The sequence below is a fragment of the Sorex araneus genome, chromosome 11 (assembly GCF_027595985.1).
Source record: "Sorex araneus isolate mSorAra2 chromosome 11, mSorAra2.pri, whole genome shotgun sequence".
Taxonomy (NCBI): domain Eukaryota; kingdom Metazoa; phylum Chordata; class Mammalia; order Eulipotyphla; family Soricidae; genus Sorex; species Sorex araneus.
The window spans coordinates 3,242,659-3,264,719 of NC_073312.1; the positions used below are offsets into that span (position 1 = coordinate 3,242,659).

Genomic DNA, 22,061 nt, shown 5'->3' on the forward strand with positions numbered 1-22,061 from the left:
CTCCCTCCCCTAAGCCTGGGCCCTGGCCAGGCACTTCCCCCACCGGTCCAACAGGTTCTGCCTAGAGGACAGGGTGCACCCGCAGGGGAGGGGCCCTCCGGGCCAGAGGCTGGGTCTGGAGAGGCGGGAGCTGGGCTGCCCTGGTCTGGGAGGGGGGCACCAGCACCCCCCTCGGAGCCCCAGCCAGCTGGCTCTGCAGGGCTGCACCCCCCTTCCTGATCATTCAGTTTAATATTAATGGTAATGAATTAAGGGAAGGGCCAAGGGGACATTCCAGAATGCTAATGTTTGTTTTTCTTAAAGGCAAAGAGAAAATAAATAGGAAACAGAGTGCTACCAGAGATCTCCCTGAGCTGGGCTGACAGAGGAGTCCCAGGGCGAGGCCTCGAACCCCCTCCCCGGCCCCTCCCCACCCGCACTGAGAGGGGGCAAGTCTGCCTGTCCCTGGGCTGGACACAGGCCTGCATGTTGGTCAGCTGGGCCCTGCCTCCACGCCAGCGTCAAGCAGGACCTCAGGGCGCTGACCTCAGGATCCCACTGACCTCAGGACCCCGCTGACCTCTGGATCCCGCTGACCTCAGGACCCCACTGAACTCTGGACCCCACTGACCTCTGGATCCCGCTGACCTCAGGACCCCGCTGACCTCTAGATCTCTCTGACCTCAGGATCCTGCTGACCTCTGGATCCCACTGACCTCAGGATCCTGCTGACCTCTGGACCCCACTGACCTCTGGATCCCGCTGACCTCAGGACCCCGCTGACCTCTGGATCCCGCTGACCTCTAGATCTCGCTGACCTCAGGACCTCGCTGACCTCTGGATCCCACTTGACCTCAGGACCCCGCTGACTTCAGGACCCCGCTGACCTCAGGATCCTACTGACCTCAGGAACCCGCTGACCTCTGGATCCTGAGCACTCGAGAGCCCCGGGCCTTGCCCTCTGCGCACATGCCTGCAGGCAGAGGGACGCAGACGCAGCCAGGGCAGATGAGTCCGGGAATTCTGGGCAGACACTTGGGCTCGGGTTCGAAATCCCCAGGAAAAGACTGCGCTCGTGTTGGCATTTCGCTCACTTGGAAGCGACAGGCCAGGGGTCTCGGCTCACCACGACCCGCGGGTCCCAGCAGGTGAGACCCCGAGGTCCCCCCAAACCTCACGCACAGCCGCGGCCCAGCGGGGGGCAGAGGTGGCAGAGGTGAAAGACCCGGCAGGTCCCGGCTCTGCCCGTGAAGCTGCCTCTCCAGGGGGGCCCCGGGGAACCCCAAGCAGCCGGTCACTCAGCGCTGGGCTGCACCAACCCAAGAGGGAAACCTGGCAAGTCCCCAGGCCCCAGATCTCAGGCTGGCCCGTGGCACCCCTCTGGGCACCGGCACTGTGCCTGCCTCCTGCTGGTGAAGGCGGAACCCGGGACCCGCAGCTGCAGACTCAGGACCAGGCACCCAGAGGGACCGTCCTCGTCCTCCAGTGACAACCAACCATGAGGGGGTCAGGAAGAGCCATTCGGTGGGGGGCCTGGCAGGTGGATCAGTGGTAATCGCGCACCCGCACACAGCAGGCCTGGGCTTGCCCGAGCACTGCGAAAGGCTCCGATCGAAGCACAGGGTACAAAGAGGAAGCAGAGCCCTGTATCCAGGACAACGAGGGACGGTCCTCACGCAGCATCAATGCGGAATGCAGATCTCAGGCAACAGCAACTGAGGGATGCAGTTCTCACGCAGCATCAACTGAGGGATGCAGTTCTCACGCAGCATCAACTGAGGGATGCAGTTCTCACACAGCATCAACCGCAGGATGCAGTTCTCACACAGCATCAATGCGGATGAAGCTCTCACACAGCATCAACTGCGGGATGCAGTTCTCCCGAAGCATCAATGCAGTTCTCATGTAGAATCAACCGCGGGATGCAGTTCTCACGCAGCATCAACTGCAGGATGCAGTTCTCATGCAGAATCAACCCAACCCTGTAAGGCAGAACTTTTCCTCACCTCTGCCCAAGTTCCCTCCCAGACTCAGCTCGTGGGAACAGCAGCAGGAAAGGCGGGGCCTTGGGCAATCACCTGGGTGAGGTGGGGAAAACTCCAAATCCCATTTCCAGAAGGCTCTGTTCTACCCTCGCTGAACAAGCTTCCCTGTGCGCCCCGCCCACTTCCCAAGGAAGGATCCTGGGTAGGAACCTCTCCCGAGCCTGGGTGTCTGCGGGGAGCCGGGCTGGGCAGCGGAACGCCGGCCTGCTGGCGCCTTGGCCTGTGCCGTGACAGGGACGCACTGACCATGGGTCTCTGCTCTGGTATGAACCTCTCACACTCCCAACGGCAGCGCTAGCCACCAGGACGCACAGCCCTGTCACTGGCCACCTCACTGTGTGCGTGCTGCGGCCGACCACTCTCAGCCCCGAGAGGCTGCCGGGAAAGTCTCTCAGGACGAAAGCCGGCACCTGGGAGCGGCCAGCGCCAGCAGAGGTGACCCCGCGGGACCGGGACAGCCGCACGCAGTCACCGAGGAGACAGCAGGGCACTGAGACTCCTCTTCTCTGTGCACACTCCTCGGCTTTGGGTAGAAGAATAAAACGGAAGATGAAAAGTCGCCCAAACAATGCGCCCCGTGGCACTGGGCAAGGCCGCTGGCCGGGCCGGGCAGGGGCTTCCGGCTGCAGACACCGGCCTCCGCTGCAGAGGGGCCCTCCCGTCCAAGCCGCTCCGCTCGCAAGCAGGGGACGGAAGAGCCCGAGAGCTGCATGCAGGCCTGGGCGCCCCACTGCCCCCTGGCACAGTGCCCGCTCAGCAGAGGCCAGTCGCCCCCCCTGGGCAGGGCAGGGTCCTGGGCTGGACACCCCCAGCCCTGCGCCCCTGGGCCGGAAACACAAGTCCTGCAAGGCGGCTGGACTCCTGTGCACAGGGTGAAGACAGGGAGCAGCCGCCGGGGTGGGCAGGAGACAGATGGAGGGGGAGGGGCGGGGGGGCTGGCTCTCCTCCGCACCCTGCAGGTGGGCAAAGCAACATCCAACACCTACCAGGGACCTTCCTCCCTGCCACCCTCCTCCCCTGAGACCCCCCCCCTCCTGAACCCTTCTGCAGCCCCTCCCTAGCCCGGCCACGCCCCTCCCTGGCCACGCCCCCTCCTGGGCCACGCCCTCCCCTACTCTCCCAAGCTCCGCCCACAGCCGCTCCGCCCTGCCTGAGTCCCGTGGTCAGTGCGGGCAAAGGACAGACCCTCGGGCCAGGTCCGCAGCCTATAAAGGTCAGCACCACACACGCTCCCGCCCCAGGCTCTGGCCCCGGGCCCTGCTGGGGAAGGGCCGCCCGCGCACTCGGGATGCTAATGAGCACTGCCCGCCGGCCCGCCGTGGACACTGCCTCTCTTGTTCCCCAGCCCGCGTCAACACTGCCCGGGCCTGGCCCAGATGCCGCGCGGGGACAGGGGGCGTTTCCACGCTCCAGGGAAGCGCCCTGACCAGGCTCCCAGACCTGGGGCCGCCGGGCCAGCCTTGGCGGGGTTCTCGGGTCCATCGGCGTACCTGAGTCCACTCCAGCACCCAAGGTCAGGAGGCGCTGGCTGCCTCCCCAGGGCGGGCCCGCAAGGGCTGTGTAAGCAGGACACTGCTCCGCGGGGGGCCACGGGTCAAACTCAGCTGGTCCCGCCCCCCTGACCTCCTCGGGGCAGAATTTCCTGCAGGCCAGTGAGCCCACACCTGGCTGACCCCCGTGGCCCTGGCCAGCCCACAGCCGGAAGCAGAGCCACCTAATTCTCGGGGCCAAATGCCAACACGCTAACGTCAGGGCTGGGGCGACAGCGAGGGGTGACGGTACTAAGGACGCGCTCACGGCAGGTGGGCACCGGCTCTCCCCTGCACCGGGAGGGGCTCCCGGCTCAATCCCTGACTCTGTGCCGGGCCCCCTAAGCCCCACCTGGAGGCACTCCTGACCGCAAAGCGGCCCAGGCCACCACCCCACCCCAATTAAAACAACAGCAAAAATGGTTTTGGTTTACGGGCCACACCCGCTGGTGCTCAGGGTTCACTCCTGGGGGCTCACGCGCCCTACCTGCTGTGCCATCACTCTGCCCTCCCCCCAGCAAGACGAACTGTCAGAGACGTCAACATCGCTGTCAGAACAAGGCAGAGCGACAGGCGGGGTGAGACGGCAGGAAGAGCGAGTCTGGCCTCCGGAGGAACGGCAGGCTTGGAGGCCTCCCCCTCCGGAGGTCACTGACTCAGGGGCACAGTGAGGCCACCCTGGGGTCCACTGAGCTGCCTGGACGGCAGGGCCCAAGGGGACGTGTGGACACTCCCATTCGCTGCAGCCTGACCACAGCACCCCGAGGGCATAAAGAAGCACCCCAGGACCCTGGTGGGCTCGGTCAGAGGTCCAGGCCTGAGCCCCTAGGACCCCCTTGGTGACTCGAGCAGTGCCCCGGGGCCTCGGGGCCCCTGGACCAAGTTCCCGTTTGGAGGGGACGGGTGCACAAGCGGGATGGCGCTGGTGGCCAGTGGGCAGCAGTGGCTCCACTCCGAGTCCGACCCCAGCAGCACCAGGGAGAGCGAGAGGTCAGGGCAGGGCCGCAGGGCCGCTGGGGACGGTGGGAGCCCTGGTGCCCGGCGACGCTCCCGCCGCCAGCAGCCCCGCAGAACCTGCCCGCGCCTGACAAGCCACGTGGCATTTTAACAGTGGCCTCAATTGCCTATAAAAACACAGCAGCGCACACTCACGCCGGCCCGCGCCGCGGCGGAAACGCTCAGCAAGGGCCGTAAAAGCCCGTCTGCTGCACGCGGAGCCGCTCGGGCGCCCCGCAGGGGAGAAGGGCCAGGCAGGAGGGAGCGCGCCGGGGTGGCAGAGCCCCCACAGCAGCATCTCCAGGGCACCACTGATGGGACACCGGGAAATCGCCCTGCCCTGCTCGGCCCGGCCGGCCCAGGCTGCAGCTCCAGAGAGCCGGCAGGGCCACCACGGCCAAGCAGCACCCCCCAGAGCCCCCCAAACAGCTTCCCGGGAAGGCAGGGGGCCCAGAGCGACGTCCGCCCATCCCCAGGTGCGAATGAGAGCCCCCCACGGCCTAACGGCATTCACTGGGACAGTGGGCGCTGTCCGGGGCTGTCCACGTGCCCCCACTCGGCCCGAGATGGGGACACCGAGGCCACCTCCGCTCCCGAAGATAAACATCCGAGCAGCGCCCGGGAAGGGGCCCCGCACTGGGCCAGGCCTCGTGACCTCAGCCGGGGACACCCCCGCCGGCTGCCCTGGGGCCGAGAACAAAGCGCGACTGTGCTCGGCCCCACACACCCCTCTCCCTGCGCCTCCCGGGTGGTGACAATCGCAGGCACTGTCCCCAGCCCAGGGCCGCTTCCTCCAGAGAGCCCTCGAGACACCCCAAGCAGCGATTCCAGGAAGCCCGGCGCAGTCCGGTGACAGAACGACAGCCAGGCCCCAAGGCATGTCCCGCGAGGCCCACACAGGGGCAACAGGGCGCGGCGCCGACCCCTCCCCGGCTCCTCGGGCACCACCAGCCACCGGGGCCTCCGAGAGGGCCGGGCCAGCAGTCTAGAGGGACAGAGCCTGCCCCCACCCCAGGGATGGCCACACCCCCGCACCCCCACCTGCACCACCCCTGCGGCCTCGAGAGCCCAAATCCATGGAGACGTGGGCAGAGACGGGTGTCGGGAGGGGAATGGAGCCAGGGGCAGGGGCACCAGGTGGGTGCTGAGGGTCTGGCACCCTTTCCCAGGCCCTAGGGGCCACCCCGTTCTGAGCACACAGCACACAGACAGGCACACGCACGCGCACACATATGCACACATAGATACGCATACACACACATACACACACATACACGCATGCACACATACACATGCATGCACATACACATATACACGCATGCACACATATGCAAACATGTACATACACATGCACACATATACACGCATGCACACATGGATGCTTGCGCCCTGTGGTGGCCAGACGCCAGGTCTGCGTCCAGGGGCACCAGCTGCCTCCCTCGCTGCCTGCAGGTCCCCAGGGTGCCCACTCCCCCACCTCGGCCCGGCCCCGAGAGCCCCACGTGGACGTGGGCACCCTCCCGGCCCACGGTGACTCACGCGGATTCCCGAACCGGAGAACGTGCAGCTGCGCCAAGAGGAAGTGGGGGAGGGGCGGTGGGGAAGAAAGAGGAAAACGGGAGAGGGAAGGGGAGGGAGAGCCGGGGGGCCAAGGGAGAGCCCCAGTCCCACTGGCCCGCCCTCTCCAAGGGCCCCACCTCCCCCCTGCAGAGCCTGCCTGCCCGGCCCAGCAGAAACCGCAGGCACGTGCCCAGGCCGCGACAAGCACTCGGGTGTTTGACCTGCACATTCCAGGGGCAGGAGCCGGCGACAGAGCACGCCCCACGCTGGCCTCAGGCCGGTTTCTGGTCTCGGCTGGGCCGGCCCCCAAGCACCCAACCCTACCCCTGAGAAACGGCTGTCAGTGCAGGAAAGGAGACAGGTCCTCAGAACACCTGACACCATCACCCTGTACCCTGCACCGTCACCCTGTACCCTGCACCGTCACCCTGTCCCCTACACCGTCACCCTATCCCCTGCACCGTCACCCTATCCCCTACACCGTCACCCTGTACCCTACACCATCACCCTATCCCCTACACCGTCACTCTGTACCCTACACCGTCACCCTACACCCTGCACCGTCACCCTGTACCCTGCACCGTCACCCTATCCCCTACACCGTCACCCTACACCATACACCGTCACCCTACACCCTACACCTACACCGTCACTCTATATCCAACACTGTCCCTCTATACCCTACAGCATCACCTTACACACTACTCTGTCACCCTATACCCCACACTGTCACACTCCACTCCGTCACGCTATGCCCTATCCCATCACACACGTCACACACTTGGAGTTGCCCCCAGCTCATCTGCCTGTCCCTGGTGCTGCGCCCCTCACTCTCAGCCTGCAACTCCTTCCCTGGCGTACGCTGCCCCAGCTCTGCCCCAGCTCCCGCGGGGCCTGGGAACCCTGACGCCCCACGGCCCCCAGGCCCCGAGCCATTCCACACAGCGGGCGCGGCTGAGGCTCAGCCCTGCGAGGAAGCCCAGATCCCACCAAGAGGGCGACTCACATTCACCGCCCCACATAATCCTCCCCTCGGCTCTGTACAACGACCACGACTGTCGTCTCTACTTTACCCAGGGGGAAACCGAGGCACACAGAAACTGGCTTGCCCAAGGCCACCAGGACAATGTGGCCGACTGGGACTTGCCGTGGGAGCCCGGAGATATGAGTCCTCCACAGGACGGGCCGTACTGGGCCTCTGTGGGCCCCTACCTGAGGGACACGGGGGAACGGGAAGATCAACGTTGCTTAAACAGTTTAAATTAGGGGCTGGAGTGATAGCACAGCGGGTAGGGCATTTGCCTTGCACGCAGCCAACCCGGGTTCAAATCCCAGCATCCCATATGGTCCCCTGAGCACCGCCAGGGGTGATTTCTGAGTGCATGAGCCAGGAGTGACCCCTGTGCATCGCCGGGTGTGACCCAAAAAGCCAAAAAAAAAAAAAAAAACAGTTTAAATTAAATCACAACTGCTCGTGAAGGTGGAAAGACTCCAGCCGGAGACGCTGGGACACACCCTCGACTGACGCTTCACACACAGTCACAGCTGGTCACTCTCAGGCGCTGAGTCCTGGCAAGGCCACGGAGCGGAACAGAGTCCTCCTGATTCAACACTTTTCCCACTTTTTTACTTCGGGCCACACCCGGCAGTGCTCAGGGCTGACTCCCGGCCCTAGGCTCAGCGGTCATTCCTGCCAGCGCTCGGGGACCCTGGGAGGTGCCGGGGACTGAGCCCAGGCTGGCCACATGCAGTGCAAGCGCCCTCCCCGCCCCCACCCCGTGCTGCTGCTCCCGCCCCTCCACACCCCTCCCCCTGTGATGTCCCAGCTACGGCAAAGCGCCGATTCCCTCCTATCACACCCAGTCCCACAGCCCAGAGCTCGTCTGACGAGTCCCCAGACGCCAGCAGCCACGGCAGTCCAGTGGGACCTACTCGGAGAAGTCTGTCTGCCGACACGGGGACTCTGATAGGACCGTCCTGCGGATGGAACGCCCAACCCCTGTGGCGTCCACCACAAGAAACGCCCTGGCCTGAAGGAAGGCGGGTGTGGGCGAGAGCGGGGGCTCAGCACCCACAAGGCCAGGTCTGGGGCTGAGATCTCCGGAGCCTTCTGGGGGTGGTGAGGGGAGAGGAGGGGAGGGCCGCCCCCACCCCAGCCCGCCTGCAGGCCCCACCCACTCCCACCGCGGCACAGAAACAGCCCTGCCTAGCTCTGCTGACCCCAGAGCCGTCCAACGGCCAAAGCATCCGAGACCCACAGCGACCAACAGCCCCGCAGGAGCACAGCGACCTCACGGGAAGTCACGGGAAGTGACGCAGAGGCAGGGACGCAGAGGACGTGAAAGCCACAGCAGAGACGCTCGACCCAGGAACCCTCAGGCAAGTGGCACCCCTGTGACGATATTCGACGTTGAAAAAAGCAAGAGAAAGGCCATTCCTTTGGGTCAGAGCGATAGCACAGTGGGTAGGCAGTTTGCCTTGCAGGCAGTGGACTCGGGTTCGATCCCGGGCATCCTATGCGGTCCCCTGGGGAATTGCAGGTGAATTCCCGAGTGCAGAGCCAGGAGTCACCCACTGAACACCGCCTGGTGTGATCCAAAAAACCAAAAAAAAAAAAAAAAAAGTCGATGAATTTGTGCCTGCTAAAGGGACAGGCTGGGGGCAGGGGGACTGGGACTATGGAAGGTCACACGGGTGTTGGGGTTGGTGCTGGCACGAGGAATACCTGAAACAGCCATACCACAAACAACTTTGTAAGTCGGTGTGTAAGTAAGAAGGGAGGGAGGGGGGAGGGAAGGGGGATGGGGGTGGGAGGGAAAGATAGATGATGTGGCTGCAGGGACCCTCTTTCCAAATCACCCTTAACTCACTCCCCCAGCGTCACCCACGCCCGCAGCTCGTGTGACGCCGCTGCTGTGTGTCCAGCACGGGGCGACCCCTTCCTGGGTCCAGGTTTCGGCCCTGGGGTCAGTCTCTGGAACCACAAGGAAAGGCCCAAAGAAGAAGCAATTGCAGAGAGTGGCTTCCGAGGCGGGACAGGGGTTTGGAAGGACGCCCGGAGTGTGTCACTTCCGTTCCAGCCTCTCCTCCCAATTCCTGGCGCCCAAATTTATCTCAGCCATGACTGGGGCCCCCCCGGCCCCCCCCCAGCCCTGGCAGGGCCCCCACCTCCAGGACAAAGGGCCTGCTGAGCCGTCCCCTTTCAGGGCAGCAGGGATGGGACCAACAGGAGAAGGTCTGGCTACGAGCTTTCCGGGATCCAACCAAAACGGCCGCCTAGGCCTGGGGCAGGGCGGCCGTCACAGAGCCCAGGACGGACGGCCACGACTGTCCACCACTCCCAAAGGGGCAAACTCGGACGACGGATGTAAATGCAAAGAAACAAAATCACCACCCTCTCCTAAACATCAGTCCCGGAAATAGAACAGTAAGCGGGGATGCGCAGAAACTTTAAATTCCACACCAACAGTGGCCTAAGTGTCCTGAGGACGCCCAGGGATCCCGGATAACAGCACTTTCTAGAAAAAGATCAAATCAGAAAGATTTGCTCTTTCGGATCTCGAGCCCCTCCCCCCGACAAAGTGAGGTGTGGTACCAGCCTCACGGCTGGGCCTCCGGGCAGACAGACAACCCAACAGAACCAGCCCTCCCCTACCTGCGCCAAAGAATTTCCAAAAGGTGAGTCACACAATTCGATGGAGAAGGGACCGTCGTCTCAACAACGGGAGCCGGGAAAGCGGGCTCTCCACTCGCAAACGCTGGGCCCACACGCCACACCCCACGGCTGACTCCAAACAGATCAATAGCCCACTTACTCTGACTAAGATACACAACCAGCTCTTAAAAGTAAGGAGCCACGCGCCGGGGGCTGCGTGGGGGGTCTGCCTCTCCTGAAACCAGCTCCATCCCTCGTCTTTGATCTGAGACAGACACCAAAGGCCTGCAAAACACAGTCGCCAAGGAAACGTGGTCCACCACGGCAGCCCGCGCGGCGGTGAGTCAGGAACGGCTCCGAGGGCTGGAGAGAGAGAACAGCAGGCAAGCGCTTCTCCCGCGGGTGGCCCGTTCCCTCCCCGGCACGGCCGACATCCCGAGCACCACCAGGAGTGACCCTGAGCAGAGTCGGGAGGAAGACCCGAGCACGGCGGGACATGCCCACCCCCAGCCCCAAGTCCCCACCAGAGACAGGAGGGACAAAAGCAACATCCCGAGTCGGTGATGTGTCTCGGGGGTCAGGCCCAAGCCTCACACGTGGGAGTCTCTGAGGTCCGGCCCAGCACCACGGCGAAAGGAAAGGGAAGTAACATCCCGGCTGAGCCGTTGTCAGCGGCAGGCACGCTCACGTCTCCCGGAAAGAGTCTCCTGCTCTCCACAATCCTCCTCCACACCTGGCGGCCTGTGAGCAGAGCGGACGGGACGCAGGGCCCAGCCACCGCAACAGACACGGAGCCACGCGCAAAGGCAACTCAGAGCAGGTGGGGAGAGAGATAACGCTGGGAGCCATGAAACCCTCCAGGCCTCCGCCGTGATGGAACGGAGCGGCCCGGCCTTGCTCCGATTTATTGCTCCAGCACCGGGGACGGGGATTTCTTTCCTGCAGATAAAGCTGAAGCTCAGCTCCAGTCTCCGCAGACCGTGGCAGGACGAGGAGGGAAAAGGGAACGAAGTGGGCCATGGGGCGCGGACTCGCACCCCAAGCCAGGAGGCGACGGGACCCGCAGGGCGGGCGGAGGGGACAGGGCACGGGCGTGCGTGGCCGCCAGAGAGGCCTGTTCGCGTGGCACGAGCACGCTGGCACACGGACCGTCTCTCCCGGACCTCAAGTGATAGACCGAGCACTTTTTCTTTTGTTTTGACGGCCACAAGAGGGGGAAAATACAGCAAAGCTCAACTGTGTTTGTGTTAGGAGATCACGGAGGGCGATGTCGGGGCTCTGGGCACGGCCCGGAGTCAGGTTCGCGCCCAGCACCGCGTGGCGCCCGAGCACTGCCAGACACAAACCAGGAGTCGCTCTGGGCACCGCCAGCGACAGTCCCCAACCCAAAACAACAACAAAATGAAACGGAGTAAAATCTGGCATTGGAAATAGTCAACTATCACCCAAGCCCCTCGGGTTGTGGGCGGGACCCCATCCCCGAATTCCGAGGGTCCCCTGGGACGTGTCCTGCAGGGCCACTGGAGCTGCAGCCCCTCCGGCCGACGGGGGTAGCCCCTGCCCCCTCTGCAGAGGGCCAGCTTGCCGGGGCCAGGGCTGCCTCCCTGGGCCCCCAACCCGAGCCCCTCGCACCAGGACACGGGGCCCCAGAAAATGCCACGTGCCAGATCTGGGGACCCTTGAGCGTCCCCAAATCGGCTTCTGCCTTGGAGCCGTGAACATGTTTTGCTTCAAGTAGGCAGGAAGCCAGAAGTAATCCCTCTCCGGAGCTGGCAGCGCCTCCAGGGTGGAGGCGGGGGGAGGAGCAGGCTGGCCCTCCCTCGCGGGGAAGGCGAGTGCGCTGTCCCGGGGCCACAGAGACGGTTTCTGCACGGCTGGGGCCGGTGAACACTCAGACCTGCACCGCAGCAGCCCCCGCGCCCCCAGCCAAGTCACACGGGCACTCTCCGCCCAGCCAGAGCTAGAAACGACCCCCTCCCTCCCTAACACACCAAGCACACACACACACACACACACACACACACACACACGCATGCACGCACATACGCACACACACGCACACACACACGCACACACACACGCACGCACACACACACACATGCACACATACACACACACACGCACACACACACACACATGCACACATACACACACACACGCGCGCACACACACACACACACACGCACGCACTCACACACGTGAGCCCACCGACCACAGAGACGCCTGCGGGCTCCTTCCCACTCACGGGTCCCCGGGGGGCAGGACCCAGGGCTTCTGGGACACCCGGAGACGGGGGCTGCCCAGGAACCGAGGCCACCGGTCAGTGACCCCGCATGACTCAGTCCTGGGCGGGACGAGGCTCCCCCAAAGCTGCCATGACCACGCGGGTCTCAGGGGATGGAGCCTCTGGCTGAGGCCCCCCGGGACACCCGGAGTCGCTGCTCCCGACCCCCTGACCGGAAGTGCTTCCCGGGACGGGCCCCCGCCAGGACCGAGCCATACTTCCCAAGCGCCAGGACAGAGTTCCGGCCCGCCTGACCCCTGCCCCGGCCTGCTCCTGCCCCTCACTTCCTGTCCCCAGAACAGACGTCCAGCCTGTCTCCACCCGAGTGGCGCGGCCGGAGTCCTGCTTCCCGCCACCCGCAGGGCTCCCGGCACTGCCCCTCCCCCCCACGCAGGGGCCTCTGGGCAGGGGCCTCTGGGCGCAGCTCCACGGGCCGGGGTGACCGTCCCGACTCTCCAAAGCTGGGCAGGGCTGCCTCCAAGCCGAGCCGAGCAGGGGGTGGACGGGCTCCAGGAGAGGGAGGGGCACGCGGTACACCGAGGTGCGGGGCCCCACGGGTGCCACCTCTGCGTGTGACCCGTCTCGGGGACAGCGTCAGCCAACAGAGCGGGGAACCGGCCCTGCACACAGCTGGCCTGGTTTGCTCCCCGGCACCCCCGGGCAGCCCGTGGGGTCCCCCTAGCCTGGCCGGGAGTGATCCTGAGAGCAGAGCCCCGAGTACGGGCTGAGGGCTGCCACGTGTGGCCCAAAACTCACATTCACACACCCTCACATGCCTGAACACTCCCACGTGCACACACACACAGGCACGGACACACACACACAGACACACACACAGACACACACACACACACACGCGCACGCATGCACGCACGCACGCGTCCACCAAGGTGGCAGAGACTGCGGGAAGGGCTGTGTGTTCCTCTGTCCGTCTGTCCTGGATCTGAGCTCGGGCGGAAGCTGCTTCTGTCTGGGGCGGGCAGGAAGCCGGCCGGTCTATCAGCAGCCCCCCACCTCCCGCCCTCGACAGACAGGGCCCCTCGGCCGGGGGGGCCCAGCGGGGCCAGCCTGGGGCTCCGACACCCTGACCGCCCTCCAGGAGCCAGGAGCAAGGCTGCGCCCCGCACAGCAGCCCCGGAGGCCCACCCCCCGGTTTCATCAACTGAGCCCAGAGGGGAAACTGACCACAGACCAGAAGTCAGGGTCTGAGGCCACCCCAGAGCCCCCCACCCCACAGACGACCTCGTCACGGGACTCTGCACACCACACTCCAAGTCACATTCCCAGCAGGAGGGCGCCCGGGGGCGGGGGGCTCCTGGTCACCCCCAGCACGGCACAGCCTCCTGCAGGTTCCCCTCAGCGCCCCCCCAACCCGGCCTGACACTGCTCAGCTCACACCCAGCACCAGCCAGGGCCCCCCAGGCCCCCCCAGCCAGCCAGGACCCCCCAGGGCCCCCCAGCCAGCCAGGTCACCCCCTGGGCCACCCCAGCCAGCCAGGAGCCCCCAGGCCCCCCCAGCCAGCCAGGTCCCCCCAGGTCCCCCCCAGCCAGCCAGGTCACCCCCAGGCCCCCCCAGCCAGCCAGGTCCCCCCAGGTCCCCCCCAGCCAGCCAGGTCCCCCCAGGTCCCCCCCAGCAAGCCAGGTCCCCCCAGGGCCACCCCAGCCAGCCAGGTCCCCCCAGGGCCACCCCAGCCAGCCAGGTCCCCCCAGGCCCCCCCAGCCAGCCAGGACCCCCCAGGGCCACCCCAGCCAGCCAGGAACCCCCAGGTCCCCCCCAGCCAGCCAGGTCCCCCCAGGGCCACCCCAGCCAGCCAGGTCCCCCCAGGGCCCCCCCAGCCAGCCAGGACCCCCAGGCCCCCCCAGCCAGTCAGGACCCCCCAGCCAGTCAGGACCCCCCAGGTCCCCCCAGCCAGTCAGGACCCCCCAGGCCCCCCCCCCCCAGCCAGCCAGGACCGTGCAGCCTCCCACCTCCCACTGGCGGCCCAGAACCGCCTCCTGCACCCTCAAGCCCCTTCACCAGCACGATCCAGAGACTCAGAAATAAATCTCGAAGGAGATCAACAAGTGGCAGGATTTCTCCCGGACCCCGCACAAGGCCGAGGCGTATGGGGACACCCCAGAGAGGGGAGGGTTAGCCCAGCAATACCCCCCCTACACACACACCAAATACAGCCCCGGCAGCCAAAACCCTCCACGTTCCACGATGGCCACCATGGTCCCGGCCCTGTCCACTGCTCAGACAAGCCTCATCCAGAAACTAATCTGCTGAGAGCCTCAGAGATGCAGGTTTTCTCACTGAAATCTCCAGCTTTCACAGACTCAGGGATGGGCTACCTCCCCCACCTCCCTGAACTTCTGGAAGCCCCAGAAGTCACGCACAAGCCCTAAAGCTGCCAGTCAAAAATTATCTCCAGGGGCTGGAGCAATAGCACAGCGGGAAGGGCATTTGCCTTGCAGCATGCGGCCCACCCAGGTTCGATTCCCAGCATCCCATATGATCCCCCAAGCACCGCCAGGAGTAATTCCTGAGTGCATGAGCCAGGAATAACCCCTGTGCATCACCAGGTGTGACCCAAAAAGCAAAAACAAAAAAAAAGCAAAAATTATCTCCAACTGTGTCACCCCCTGGAAAATTCTGGATTTCCTGTGGACATCTCAAACTTTACAACGCTGATAAGCCAGGAGCAGCACAGCAGCTTGGGTGGGATGTAACGTGGGAGGGAACCAATCTCACAAAGCACCAACACCGTGGCCTACCCTGGAACATCTTAGCGACCTCTTACGCAAGGGCTAAATGGCTCCATCAGGAGATACAACAACCTTCACTAACTTTCCTCTACAGAAACGTTTCTTGACTATCCCTTTAGCAAACCATTTGTAACAAGCAATATAAGATAGATCACGGAGGCTTGCTACGGAGGCTTCAGGGGTGGTCGGGAAAACTGGAGAGAGTGGTGGTGGGGAAGCTCAATGGTACTGGAATACTGAACGTCTCTAACTAAAGTGATGCCTTAATAAAGTCACAAAATCAACTCAATAGTACTGAGGGGAGGAAAAGTAAAGTTTAATGGGCCCAGGAGAGCCCCGGGGCCCGCACTCTCGGGCAGAGACCAGCCAGATCAGCCCACGGGCCTCGGCGCCTCTCCGCCCCGGCCCTCGGCCAGGGAGACGAGTGCCCGGAGTCAGGTTCTGCGCACGTCCCAGAGGAGGGAGGAGGCGCTCCCGTGCAGCCCCCAGGACACAGCAGTGTCGTGTCTGAGGACACAGTCCTCCGTGCACAACCACAGCGCCAGCTGGTCAGAGACGTGCTGAGCTGCGAGCAGAGGTGTGCACATGAGGGGACGGCAAATGGCACCAGAGTATGTGTGTGCACGTGTGTGGCGATGTACACCACTGCATGTGCGTGCACATATGTGCACATGTGTGGCTGTGTACACCACTGCGTGTGTGTGCAATGTGTGCACATGTGTGGCTGTGTACACTACAGCGTGTATGTGTGTGTGTGTGCACTGTGTGGGCTGTGCATTCGTGCACGTCCATGCACATGTTTGTGGGTGTGTGGATATGTGTGTGATGTTCATCCATGCATGTTTGTAAATCTGTGTACACGTACCTGTGTCATTTCTGTGTACGTGTGTTATATGTGCACAATTCGGCACATGCATGTGCATGTGTCTGTAGGCATATACAGATACATATGTTCGTTTGTGGGCTATGTCTGTGTGCACACGTTTGCATGTTTTGTTGTGCGCATTTGGGCATGTGTGTGCATCCATGTGTATGTGTTTGGGAACGTGTGTGCATGTTTGCAGATGTGTACTCTTCACGTGTCTGTGTGCATATGTTTGGATTGTGTACATGCATGTGCATCATTGCTTATGCACATGTATGCACATGTTTGTGTGGTGTAATGTGTACACATTTTGTGCAAGCTTCTGAATGTGTGTACATCATGTGTTTTACACATGTGCGTGTTTGTGAGTTGTGTGTACACATCTGCACACATGAGTATGTGGGTGTACACAGCACAAGGAGCAGCTCCGTGACTCACACACAGAGGAACGCGGCTCAGCACCGGGTCCCGCTGGGGCAGCTCAGCACTGAGTCGGGGTGACTCAGCCCTGGGTCAGACACACGGGCCGGGAGGAGAGATGCGGCGAGGCGGGAACCCTGCGTCCCCCGGAGCACGGCCCACCCGTGCCCCCAGAGGGCCCCTCGGGTCCACACTCGGAAGGGGAGTGGGACGGGCCACGCTCAGCACTGCCCACGGCAGAGAAAGAACAAACCGGCAAGTGCTCAGAGGAATGTTCTAGAACTCTGGCCACCCGGCAGGCCCCACCCCAGCCACCCGGCACCCACCCCGTGATGAGTGTGACAATGGGGGTTCCCTGCATTGGGGGAGCAGCTCCTAACTGTGTTTCTGCATAACCCCGTTATCTGCACCCTGACCCTTACTCACCTCCCCCCACCTCCTCACTTCAGGGGGAGGCTCCAGGCTGCAGTGGACCCCGAGAAGGGTCTGCAGTGGAGAAGGGGGAGGGTCCGAGGGCCTGAAGACAAGTCTCGGTGTGGGAGCCCAGGTCCTGCCCCGAGACCCGCTGGGCGTGGCAGAAGGCGGAGGGAGGCGGCTCTGGGGGAGGGACCCAGGGAGGGGCTCTGGGCTCAGACCCGCACAGCACGACACGGGCAGCCAGACACACGCCCCAGCCGAGCTCACCCGGGGACCCCAGGGGCTGCCCATGGCCCGCCCCTCACCCTGTAAGACCCCCCTGCGCCTCTCCCCCCCCCATCCATCCTCTGCCAGTCAGGGATGTCTGCAAGCAGGTGGCCGCAGACGTCCACTCACACTGGGGGCCGCAGAGGGAAGCACAGCCCCCCCCATCCCACCATGTGTGGGAACCCTCTCGGGCTGCCCTTCCCCAGAGCCCCCCCACGGCCGACCCTCAAAGGGACACCCCCACAGCCCCAGTAAAAGGGGGCAAGCTGGTGGCCTGGCCACAGCCCCACCTTTGACAAATGGGCCCGGAGCCACTCACGGCGCTCGAAGGACGCGGGGATCAATCTTGTGGAGTTAATATAAGCACAGCAATTTGGAAGAAAAATAATCACATTTCCCTCCTGCTAAATCATTATTTGCCCCTGGTAAAGTCAATTACGTTAAAGAAAATAAGTTATGGTTTTAGAAGGGGGGAAAAGAGACATGAGAAACGCTTTTATTCTAGCAATAAAACTCGCGGGCCAAGGTTGGCGTGTCGGGCGCCCCGGCCAGGGCCGCGCAGACAGAGCCGCAGACCCCTCCCGGACCGCCAGGGTCAGCCCAGCCTGTGCTCCCTGCGGGCACATTGGGCAAGAAGGAGCCCCAGGGGCACCAGGAAGCGGGGACGGGCCAGGGGGGACGGGCCAGGGGGGACGGGCCAGGGGGGACGGGCGAGCGGCAGGGGCTATGCTGAGGGCGGGGCCGTCTCCAGGGCGGGCAGCTCGGCCACAGGCCGTCTCACCTCTGGGCGGTTGCGCCCCAGGAGCCCTGGATCTGGGGACGCCTGTCCAGGACCCTCCTGGGAGCCGTCCTGGCGACAGGCGGGTGCTCGGCGTGGAAGGGACGGAGCCTCACGCCCACTGACCTCAGCACTCCACAGCTCTGGAGTGACGGCCTGACGCACAGCACAGGGCGGGCGGGCATGCTGGAGGGCACCTGGGCAGAACACGGTGACGGTCACTCTCCTCGCTCTGTGCAGGACGGGGCCCCGGGCGTCCCACAGCTCTGACAGGCCGAGGCCGGGCGGGTGAGGGGCTGCCGGTCCCACTCCACCCACCTTCCGCTTCCCTGTTTGCAGGTCAGGTAACAAGGTTGCCAGAGTTCACGGTCCCCTAGTGTACAAAGTTACCAATGAGCACCGGGCCACGGGGGTCTCCAACCTCTCTCTCTCTCTCTTTCTCTCTCATGGACTGAAAGAGGCTTGTCCAGGTGCTACAGTTCTACAGTGCGGATATCAATGACCCCAGTGGACGCAGTGGCCTCACCCACATCAGTGACCCCAGTAGACGCAGTGGCCTCACCCACATCAGTGACCCCCGTGGACGCAGTGACTCGCTCACATCAATGACCTCAGTGGACACAGTGACCTCACCCACAACAGTGACCCCAGTGGACGCAGTGACCTTACCCACATCAGTGACCCCAGTGGACGCAGTGGCCTCACCCACATCAGTGACCCCAGTGGAGGCAGTGACCTCACCCACATCAATGACCCCAGTGGACACAGTGACCTCACCGACATCAGTGACCCCAGTGGACGCAGCGACCTCACCACCACCTCAGGGCCAGGTCGCCCACCAAGACCTCATCGTTTATCCCCGTTTTCACTCTCCAAACACTCGGGTCCAGGCAAACAAGCCACAGGCCGCACAGATCCTGCCGCGGCATCTGCCAGTCTAGGCAAACTGGACACACGATCAACCTGAATGTTTTAGGTTTCCAGGGTAAAACCAGGTTTGCGGCGGGAGGATACGCCCTAATCTGGTTTCTCCGCCACTCCAGTGAGGGAAACTGTCTGCGCCCCTATTTACTTAGCACCAAATCTTGTTTTTCTCCCCAGCGTAGCCACGTGCCGGCTGCCCTGGGTCCCCTCGGTGCCTGCTGGGCGACAGGGCTGCCTCAGGCGGCCACAGACGGGGACACACAGAGTCCCCTCGCCGGGCCAAGATCACGCCACGAGCCGCCCAGAGAGGGGTCCCAGCCGCTACACTTCTCTAGGGGGCCGGGGCCCACCCAGGGGGCTCGGGGCCTTCCTGCTTCTGTGCGTGGGGGAGGCCTGCTCATGCGAGGGGACCCACTCTCTGCCTCCTCGTTTCTAAGCTCTGCTGCCCCCGACTCAGGGCCGGGCGGGCCCACCCACGAGGCGTCCAGACGCTGCCGGTGAGGGAGAGACGTGCCCGGGGCCCATATCCTGCCGGGAGCCCAGGTGGGCACGGCGGCCTCCTGGCAGCGCAGGGGGGAGGAGGCCGCCTGGGGCTATCCACTGGGGACCCGCCTGTCCCCTCCCCTAACCTTGCCCGCTCCACATGGGACAGGCTCTGGCTTCAGGGCGCAGGGCGAAGGTGGGGGCGGGGGGGCAGGGCAGCATCTGGAACCATCTGGAACCATCTGGAACCATCGGCTCCCGGGCTGGGGGCCGCTGCCGAGTCCAGCTCGGCCTCCCTCTGTGGCCGTGGCCTTGCTGGCCGCAGCTTGGGCTCACCTGGGCCTCTCTGGTCCTCGCAGAAGGGTGGGGGGCTGGGGGACCCATGAAGACAGCATGGTCCGTCTCAGGCCCACGGGCCAACGCCAAGGCTACACGCCTCCTGGTGACCGGCCCTGGGGTCCCCCCGAACCCTGAAGTCCACTGTCCCCGTCTGAGCCCTGGTCACAGAAGTGGCCTCAGGGGATCGGGGCTCAGTGCGAGAATGTGTCTCCGCCACGGAGCCGCGAGCACCCCCTCAGGGTGACCCGCCGCTTCCTTCTACCCCAGCCCGGGCACGGGGGCGCCCTGGGGTTGCCGGTCAGGGATCAAGTGTGCCGGGGTGAACGAACCCCCCCAACTCAAGACTGAGGGGGGCGGGAAGAGGCTGGCCAGGTCCCTGCACTCCCGCCCCCAGCCCCCCAGGAAGCGCCCGTCCAGCAACTGACCCCCGGCAAACAATGCTGCTGGCCCGGCCGGAGCCCTGACAATGGGCTGATTCAGGCTCCCGAGGGCTGGAGCGTTTCTCTCCCGGCTGTGATTCACCCGGGCCAGTGTGCCGGGTCCACCCACAGACCCACCTCTGGACTCGGCCCAGCGAGGAGGCTCCTAAACCCGCGGCGGTGGCTAAGGGGGTTCCGGAACATTCCCCGGAGCACAGGCAGCAGGAGCTGTCGGGAAGGGTCCCAGCATCCGCCTGTCCACTCCCCCCTGGGGTCCAGGGGGCGGGGGGGGGGCACCTCGGCCACTGACACTGACACCGGCCAGCTGGCCACTGAGCTGACCTAGGCCGCCCCGAGCCGGTGCCCCCTGCAGACTCGGCTTCCCCGAGAAGCCCCAACCCCAGGTCCAAGGAAACCTGGTCGGCAACACGGCAGGTCACGGGAGGTGCGTGAGAAGTTTCTGGAAGGCATCCAAGGCCCGGGCAAGGGGACGGTAGGGACAGCACCTGGACACCCCCGTGGGTTTCTCTGGCCCGGACCCATGCAGGTGTCTACACCGCAGGCCTCACTGACACCACCGGGTCACCGGGTGTCTCTGCCGTGGCCCCGTCTCCCGGAGGGCCCGGGGGGCCAGCGGGAGCTTGGCAGCCCCCAGCCTCACTGCAGCCCAGGACGAGAACTCAGAACCGGCCACGCCACAGGGCCCACACGGGCCGAACACGTCAGGGTCCCCAGGCCCCTCTGCTACGCTGTGGGGGGACACGGCCTCGTGCCCGGGACCCCCTTCCTGCTCTGGGGGTGACACAGTCCCGGAGGTCCCAGCAGCCCAGACACAAGGCCCCACCATGGCCACTGCCCGTCACAGGGGCCCACTGCCCCTCCGACTCCTCAGTCCTGCCCTGACCCGGGGGCACAGACCCGGCCTGGCCCCACCAGCTCCCGGGCCTTGGTGCCTGACGCCCAGCTTGGGCCAGCACAGCCGTAGCTTGGCCCCTGGCTGAGTGTGTCTGACCTGAGCACCCGTCCAGCAGGCGGGCGTCTGCCAGGCCTGCAGCCCACCTGGGTCCCAACCCCGGCACCCCATACTGTCCTCCTGAGCAGGGGCAGGCGGGATCCCTGAGCACAGAGTCAGGAGTCAGCCCTGAGCCAACTCCAACTGGCCGGAGCACTCGGCAGGGTCCCGACCCAAACCAAACCAAAAGTACACAGACGCAAGGCAAACGCGGGCAGCGGGGGCCCGGCGGCGTCGGGAAGGGAGTGCCCAGCCGTCCAGGGCAGGGGGCGCGGCCAGGTGGCCCCCAGGGCCCTCGGGTGGAAGACGGGGGCCCAGACCCCGGCGGGCCGGCCCCGAGCGGGGCGGCTCGGCTCCCGGGGCGGCCCGGCGCCCAGTGTCCGGCGGGCTGTGTCCGCGGCCGGGGGACGCGGCCGGCGGGGGGCTCGCGGGGAGGGGCCTGGCCCGGCCGGGCCCAGGGGGCAGCTGGGAGCCGCGGGCCGGCGCAGGCTCGGGCAGATCCCGCGGCGGGCGGGCGGGCCGGAGACGCAGGAATGCGCCCGGGGACGCGCGGGCCGCCCGGCCCGCCACAAAGGGCCCCGCGCCGGGCCGCCCGGAACCCACTCGGGGCCCAGGTCCGGCCCGGCCCGGCCCCCGCGAGTGGCGGCCAGCGCGGGGCGCGCGGCGGGTCCCCCGGGCCCGGCCCCCGCGAGCCCCCCGCGTGCGCCCCCCGCGTGCGCCCCCCGCGAGCGCCCCCCGCGCGTCCCCCCGCGCGTCCCCTCGCGCGCCCCCCCGCGCGCCCCCCCGCGTGTCCCCGCGCGCCCCCCGGCCCGGCCCCCGCGCGTCCCCCCGCGCGTCCCCCCGCGTCGCGCCGGCCCGGGGGCGCGGCCACCGCGTGTCCCGCCGGCGGGGGCGCGCGCGGCGCGGGCGGGCGCGCGCGGGCGGGCGCGGTTCGGCGCGGTTCGGCGCGGCCCGGCCCGCGGCCCGGCTCACCCACGCCGTATTTCTCCTCGCGCTTGGTGGGCACCCAGCGCGTCATGCCGCCGCGCCTAGGCCGCCATGTTCCGGGCCGGGCCGGGGAACTGGGGCGGAGGCGGCGCCGGCGGGACGGGGCGGGACGCGCGGGCCGGGGGCGGGGCCGGGACCCCCGCGCGCGCGACCCCCGCCCGGCCCCGGCCCGCGCGGACGCCCCTCGGGGCACGCGGGCCGGCGGGGCCGGACGGGGCCGGGCGGGGGTCGCGGGTCCGAGTGTCCCGGGACGGTCCAGGCCCCCCCCCCCGCCCGAGCAGGGAACAGGCGGCGCCCACCCCGCCGCCCGGCCCCGCGCGGGAGGACCCTGGACCGAGTCTCGGGCCAGGGCGG

At 65.6% G+C, this 22,061-nt stretch overlaps 1 protein-coding gene across 3 annotated transcripts in view; it reads right to left on the reverse strand.

Annotated features, from left to right (window-relative positions):
• Positions 1-21,786, reverse strand: part of DOCK1 (dedicator of cytokinesis 1) — a 270,057-nt gene extending 248,271 nt beyond the window's left edge. For all 3 annotated transcript variants that reach the window (XM_055119527.1, XM_055119526.1, XM_055119525.1), the window contains exon 1: positions 21,693-21,786. In XM_055119527.1, coding sequence (XP_054975502.1) covers positions 21,693-21,738 — 46 coding nt within the window. In that variant the 5' untranslated portion in view covers positions 21,739-21,786. The remainder of the gene's footprint in view (positions 1-21,692) is intronic.
• Positions 21,787-22,061: the final 275 nt, after the last annotated feature.